General features: G+C 38.8%; 1 protein-coding gene across 1 annotated transcript; it reads right to left on the bottom strand.

Annotated features, from left to right (window-relative positions):
• Positions 1-6,111: 6,111 nt before the first annotated feature.
• On the bottom strand, positions 6,112-6,778 carry LOC121760670 (dirigent protein 22-like). Its single transcript, XM_042156307.1, has one exon. It carries the CDS (start codon positions 6,776-6,778, stop codon positions 6,212-6,214), a length of 567 nt encoding a protein of 188 aa, XP_042012241.1. The 3' UTR covers positions 6,112-6,211.
• Positions 6,779-7,150: the final 372 nt, after the last annotated feature.

Genomic DNA, 7,150 nt, shown 5'->3' with positions numbered 1-7,150 from the left:
TAGCGCTACAACTACTTGCAAGTATACAAGACAGAAATAGTATAGCTAAAGGTCAATACCGGGATATCGAACTCAGAGAATATAATTGCAACTGACTATCATGTACTAAGCGTCAAATACTATCTAGAGAAACAAGAGTTTTTGGGTGAATTAATTAAATATGCAAAAATAAACAAACAAAGCATGCAAATAAACAAAGTAAATCATGCAAAGAGTGGAATTCCTTGGATAGAACTTTCACAATTATGGTTTACACAAAACACAGTTATGATACCCTAGCACGATTCATACTTTAATAGAACGAGTCACATAAGTTTTGCCCATGTGGCATAAACGTAGATTACAGATACTAGGAGCGTCAATCCTACATTTGTAACTCCTAAAAGCTCCTAAGACCCTCGCAGTGTCCTCACTCTCAATTAACAGTCCCGTTTTAAAGGAAGCTAATTGTAGTGTAAACTAAGCCATGCTAACTCACCAACCTCCTCTCACGATTATGTAGCAAGTCAATAGATCATCACCGAACGTGTCACTCAAACGTGAAGCAATTATCCAGAACTTAGAATAGAAGTTAGTAAGGAACAAAACGGATACCAAAAACTGGAATTATATAAACCAATAAAAGTTACTAACACATCCTAAGAATTCTTATAGTTTAGCTATTCATGGACAAATAGCAGAAACTACAAATTAAAGTACAAAACATAAAGAAAAAGCAAACAAAACCCAAGGATGAATCGTTGTGCAATATTTAGTCTTCTCTTGCCTTGCTCTAATCGCCAAGAATGGTGGATGGTATGGTAGATCAAGGATTAGGGTTGGAGAATGAGTCTTGGGAGCTCCCCAATTTTGGAGGCTATGAATGGGTAAATATTATGAATTAGGTTATGGGGTATTTATAGGCTTGAAAATGATTTAAACTTGGTAAAACGTTTCTTCCAAGTAATAGTAAATATGGAATTTTCATGCCCTATAGGTTAAGTAAAAGATTTGGCTTCACAAGGTAATGTCTTCTTTCATTCATTGAATTTCAGTCTAAATTCTGCATTTGACACCTCTGCGCGACTTTGGTAGAATAGCCATAACTCTCTCTACAAAACTCTAATTAAGGGGTTCAAAGTACCATCAAGAAGATCTCTCAAAGACGAAGAAAATGGTGTATACCTGATACGAGACATATCTTATTATTAAGTTAGTATTGATTTACCATAGTTGTTACTTATGATATTATTAGATTTGATACACTTTATTGTTAAGATATTATCGAATCCCACATATTATAAATATGTGTTGAACCTTTCATATTATTCAATCAAGAAATAAGATAATTTACGCAATTAACTTTATTCTTCTCAAAAACCCTAATTCTTGTCGTGGGCGATCGACGGGCAAACGATTCCCGCGACCCCATGGAGGAGTTTATCAACGGTTAAGGAGTACATCCTTAACAAGTGGTGCTTTCATCATGAGCTCAATCTAGCATAGCGAATCGGGCTGGAATTCGCACAGAGCCGCTCGTCAGTTCGGCCGCCGGAACCACCCGCGGGCTGGAGGCTTCATCGTCATCAAACTGTGCCCGGGATACGACGACCATGGCCTTTGAACACGTACTAGCATCGCTGGCCCGCATAGAGGCATGGCTGGAGCGGTGAAACTCCGTCGCGGCGCCACCGCCAAGGCCCGATCCGAAACCACCCTATTCTGATTGGGCGAGGGAGAGACCAATTTTGACCACGACAACTGCAGTTTCATCACAATCTGACCCTGATCCACCATATTTGGATTGGCAGCGTGGGAGAGAAGAAACGGTGCGGCACAAACCAATTTTGACACCGACAACTGCAGTTTCGTCACAATCTCATTTAGGGTTGGGCGGTAATCGCGGCGGTACTTTATCGCATGGGCCGCAACACGCACCCCTACCTGATGCGTCTCCGTAGCAGCGCTACGGGGTCAGCGGCGAGGCTAATCACGGCAGACAACCGACGGCGTGGGACAATCCTGCTCATAGGCTGGAGAATCGGTCCGGGTGACACATGCCTGCGTGGGACAACGCATGGGGTCGACATGACGGAGCAGGCTATTCTGACACATCCCGTTATGATCAATTTCGTCAGGAGCAGCCACGTTACGAGAAGATGAAAGCCTCGGGTTTCGACAGATCTGATGAGGCAAATGTCAATTTTGCAGCAACTACGACGACGGACGAGGCAGGGGGTTTCGTGGCGGCCGAAGTTTCTGCCGGTGGGGTGGTTGCTGGGGTACCGATGGTGGTTGGCGGCGATCCCCCAAATCGGGTTGTTTCAGACGATGAGAGATCGGATCCTGGTGGATACAGGAGGGTACAACAAATCCAGCCGCAGGTACAATGACATAGTGGTGGCTTGAAATTGGTTTCTCCAAATTCCGTTTCAAGTGAAGGAAGTATACAAAACCCCTTACCTAGGCAGAGACAATCTATGTATCAAGAGCAAATAACAAAAATTCAATCTGAAAACATTATGGTTGCTGCTAATCAAGCTGAATTGAAATCTTATGAAATCAATGGTGCCGAAATGCTGAAGAAACAGGGTAATGAACTTCATAGTCAGGCCCCGTACGGCCTTCGGGATTATGGCTTGACAGAATTAGATCCTCACCGAACAGCGGCGGCCAATACCTTGGGACCCCAACCCTATTCAAGGTATTCCGTTGAGATGAATGGGAAATCGGCGATTTCCAATATTGAGTTATTTGCTAAAATTTGTGAAGATCAGGAGGTGGATCAATCGGGAATTACTGGTGAGGATGTAGCTAAAAATATGGAAGAAGTATTGTGAAGAGGAGCATTGTGATAAGCAAGACCGTGTGCTTTCAACGGACTCTAAATTGAAGATAGAAGCAGGGGAAGTCACAGATTGTGATGCAACTAATTCGTATACAGAAAATTTATCAAGTCTAGTCACTAGCTTGCCTAATGATAATCACGCAACTGAGGAAAATAAAGACGGCAACCCCGAAGACCAACGACTTTCATTTCCTAAAGAAATCTCTCCGTCGAGCAGCCTCAATAGGATTGATACCCAATTAACAATGCTGCTGCCTGTTGCTACTCTCATGCCAGTTATGAAAGGGGATTTCAGGGTTGTGCTCCATTTTGTGCTCCAAAAAAATGCACGGGTTGTGTTGGAAATTTGCTTGGAATGTTGTGATTCTTCCATGAAACAATTTGTGGAGATGCATTTGATGTATGTGATAGTACTGGCTAAAGTGTCACTTGGTACTGTATTTATTCCAATGAAGGTTGTCAAAATGTTCATTTCAGATGGACAAGTGAAACACTTCGGTTATGAGCCCAAGAGGGTTGGACACGTTGTAAGATTTCGTGGATGTGGCATGTTGGGAGCTTATTCTTCCCTTAGGCTTCAAAGGATCACAACAAGGAGAAGAGTGAAGGAGCTGGAGTTTGATCACGAGAAAAGTTTGGGACTCCTCCATCTCGATTTACATATTTCGGAGCCAGAAGTGTGCGAATGGAGATATTCAACTATTCGGCGTATGTTTGATCCAGGAGGAGATACCTCGTTGAAGCATTCACTTCCAACTCTATTCGTTGCTTCGTAATTCCCACCTTGAGGACAAGGTGGATTTTAACCATGGGGGAGCTGATACGAGACATATCTTATTATTAAGTTAGTATTGATTTACCATAGTTGTTGCTTATGATATTATTAGATTTGATACACTTTATTGTTAAGATATTATCGTATCCCACATATTATAAATATGTGTGGAACCTTTCATATTATTCAATCAAGAAATAAGATAATTTACGCATTTTACTTTCTTCTTCTCAAAAACCCTAATTCTTGTCGTGTGCGATCGACGGGCAAACGATTCCCGCAACCTCACGGAGGAGTTTATCAACGGTTAAGGAGTATATCCTTAACAATACCACGCCCTGATCAAATTTCAGAATCGCCTAAAAAACTAGTTTGAACAGAGGTTTTCGTGTGCGACCGGGCCCAGAGGGCCGCTGGACAGCTCCAGAGCTCTCTGGACTAATTTCAACAACCGCTGGCATGGGTCCAGCAGGCCGCTGGGTTGTCTTCTGCTCCAGCTTCCAGAATTTGACGCTTTTATGCCTTTTTTTAGCTCTATTTTGCACATTTCTCACAAAACACGTCAAAATACCAAAATGGATAAAAATGTAAATAATGGACATATAATGCAACTTTGACACTCAAAATGGACCAAATAATGGCTTTAAAGCAGTGCAAAATCTGAGCGTATCAAACCTTCATTTACATCTGATTTACTTTTAGGAGTAAATTAGTTTAGCCACTTTTAAGGGTCAGTATACTAATTTTCTATATTTCTTTAGTAGCTAACACTTAGTTTATTTTTCTTAGCCTTTAAGCTTAGTCTCTTTTATTTTCTGAACTTAGGAGTACTCATGCAAGTTGCTGCTCTGTTTTTATTTCCCAATGTTCATATTTTCACCATGTGTTAATTTCTCTCGCCAGTGTCTGAGTTGCCCGGTTTGTCAACTAGTCCAATCTGCGTTCCAGTTTATATGCTTTCTTCTAATTGCATTTTATTTGCTCTTTTAGTTCCCACATTAGTTTAAGTGTTGTTTATATTTCGTAGTTCAGTTCACACCCCCAATTTAGAGCCTGGCGGTATCGCCAAAACTTCTAAGTGTGGAAATACATAACGGATGCTACCGTCCTCGTGGGTTCGACACCCTAACTTACCATATGCTAATTAATAGTATTTTGGAATGTGAGAATTTATAAATCTTGTTAAATAGGAAGGAACACGTGCCCAAGACACACGTGCAAAATCCCGAACTTTCATATTCCGAGCTTCATATTTAATTTTATTATTTTTTGCGGTTAATAATAAATGTGTATTAGTTAAATAAAGTCTGCTAGTGACTTGATTAATTAACATCTATTCCGAAAATGGTCTTGTTCAAAATTCTCATTTATTATTTATGAAATCATGAATAAATTACAATTGATCAGTTTCTAAAATCCGAAAGACCTCTTAGATATTACCAAGCCAGACTCGCTTAGGGCGTGATTTTCAAAATAATAACAATCCTAGCACCGCTAGACACTGATCACCACTATCCAGATTTTAGGATTCTTGGATTAAGAAAATTCTGCATCATTTAAGAAATCAAAAGTAGTGCATACTCAATATCTTAAGCTCAAAATTAAATATATTGATTAAGAAATGGAGTAATAATCATCGAGACCTCCTCTTTCATTAAATAACAATAACATTATTGTTATATTCATTCAGTGTTATACCACATCCGCAAGGGCGGACCCACATAGAGAAAGGGTAGGGTTGTAGCCTTTAATGAATTATTTTTTTAACAATTTTCTTTTATAAATTTTTATAATTTATTCCTATTTTATACCTATATTTATATTAAAGCCCTTATTAATCATATATATTACTTAAAATATTTTTAAAGTATATTTTGAAAATATAGCCCTTACTAGTATTTATCTCTGCATCCGCCCCTGCATATCCGTGTCACTTTTTTCTTTAAGGCAAGGAATTATGTGAACTGATATTGCAACCTTTCATAATATGTAGTCAAGGTCTATATGGGTTGTGAAATTCAATTTCTCTTTCGCAAAGAACTGACTGTGTTACCTTACTATGAACGACACCCACAAATAGCTTGCATAAGCAAAAGACTTCGACTTGTTTGTATCTTATATATTCAAATGGTGTAAAACATAATATAAATATGCAAACCAAACACATTATGCAAAATACTCCATTCCATTTTATTTTAAAAAAAACAAACAAAGAGTTTTTATAATATACAAAAATATTCTTTAATGTATATAAAATCTAACAAAATTTTATCCACAAATACATTTGTACTATCTTATTTAAAAATTCCATAATGAAAATATTAATAAATTCCTTATTTACCCTTATCTTCAATTTTCTATTTTAAATTGAGTAGTTAAGGATAGTAAAAGTAAATCGAAACTAATTTTCCATTGATGGTGAGAAAATTTATTGTAGAAAAATATCAATTAACTAAAAAAACAACATAATAATTGTACCCACCAGCCATATCACACCTAACAACAATAAACAACCAAATTCTCAAGATACTAAACATTTGAAATTCCACATAATTTAATCATAACACACCAGCCTATTACGTAAAATAAATTTACTTAAAATACTTAAATCAATAATGCATCACATAAATTGTGTACTCAACCGTGGCAGCCCCACTCTTGAGGTCAAAATCATGGGTTCGGGCCTGCACATAGCCACGGGCCCAACGAAAAAGCCCGGAACCGCCAATGACCGGCATTTCTCTAACGCGATCAAACACAACATTCCTTCCCAAAATAGTAATGGTGCTTCCATTGTACTTCCCGGTTGTGAAGAAGAAGTTCATAGCCATCAATAGCCCAAGCTCCTCTTGTGAAGCCATCCCATAGAACCCTTGGGCTTTTCCGACTGCCTTCGAGCTTAGTTCGGGCCCTAGAGTTAGCGGGTTGTCGATCATGTTGACTTGCCCGAATCCCGTTTTAGTAACGGGCTTCACGATGGGTATTGATGAAGGGGGGTTCCTTGTTGGGATGTCGTGCCAATAGATGCGGAAGCGACTTAGCTTCTGCTTCAGAGCAATCTGGTCGAGCTTGAGCTCGACCAGATTGAGGTCGCTGTGTCCATCAATGATGTGACATTGCACCAAGTGTAGGAGGATGGTGATGGAGAGAGCAAGGAGAATTGAGAAGGTGCTCATTTTGAAGTGTGTTATTTGATTAGCTAGGTTTGTGGTTAAATAGAGTTTAAGAGTAAGGTGGGGATTTTAATATTCTTAGCACTATGATAAATTATGTTTGTGTAAATTATACGACATGAAGAGTTTGCATAATGAACATAAATAAAATTTATACTCCACTATGTAGATTTTATTAATGTATTCGTACCTAATGATATTTTAATTATAAAGTCATGATTCCACCAACTAAACACCCTACATCCAAGGGACCACATTTTGGGAATGCATTGAAAGTCTCTCATTGATTTTTGAACTTGATATGGGAATGCTTGAAAAGAAGAGATTGATAGTTTTATCTGCCATTTTAAGTTCTTAGACACCGTTTGAGAGTCG

Source organism: Salvia splendens, chromosome 13 (assembly GCF_004379255.2).
Source record: "Salvia splendens isolate huo1 chromosome 13, SspV2, whole genome shotgun sequence".
Taxonomy (NCBI): domain Eukaryota; kingdom Viridiplantae; phylum Streptophyta; class Magnoliopsida; order Lamiales; family Lamiaceae; genus Salvia; species Salvia splendens.
This window is presented reverse-complemented; position numbering and strand designations above follow the sequence as displayed.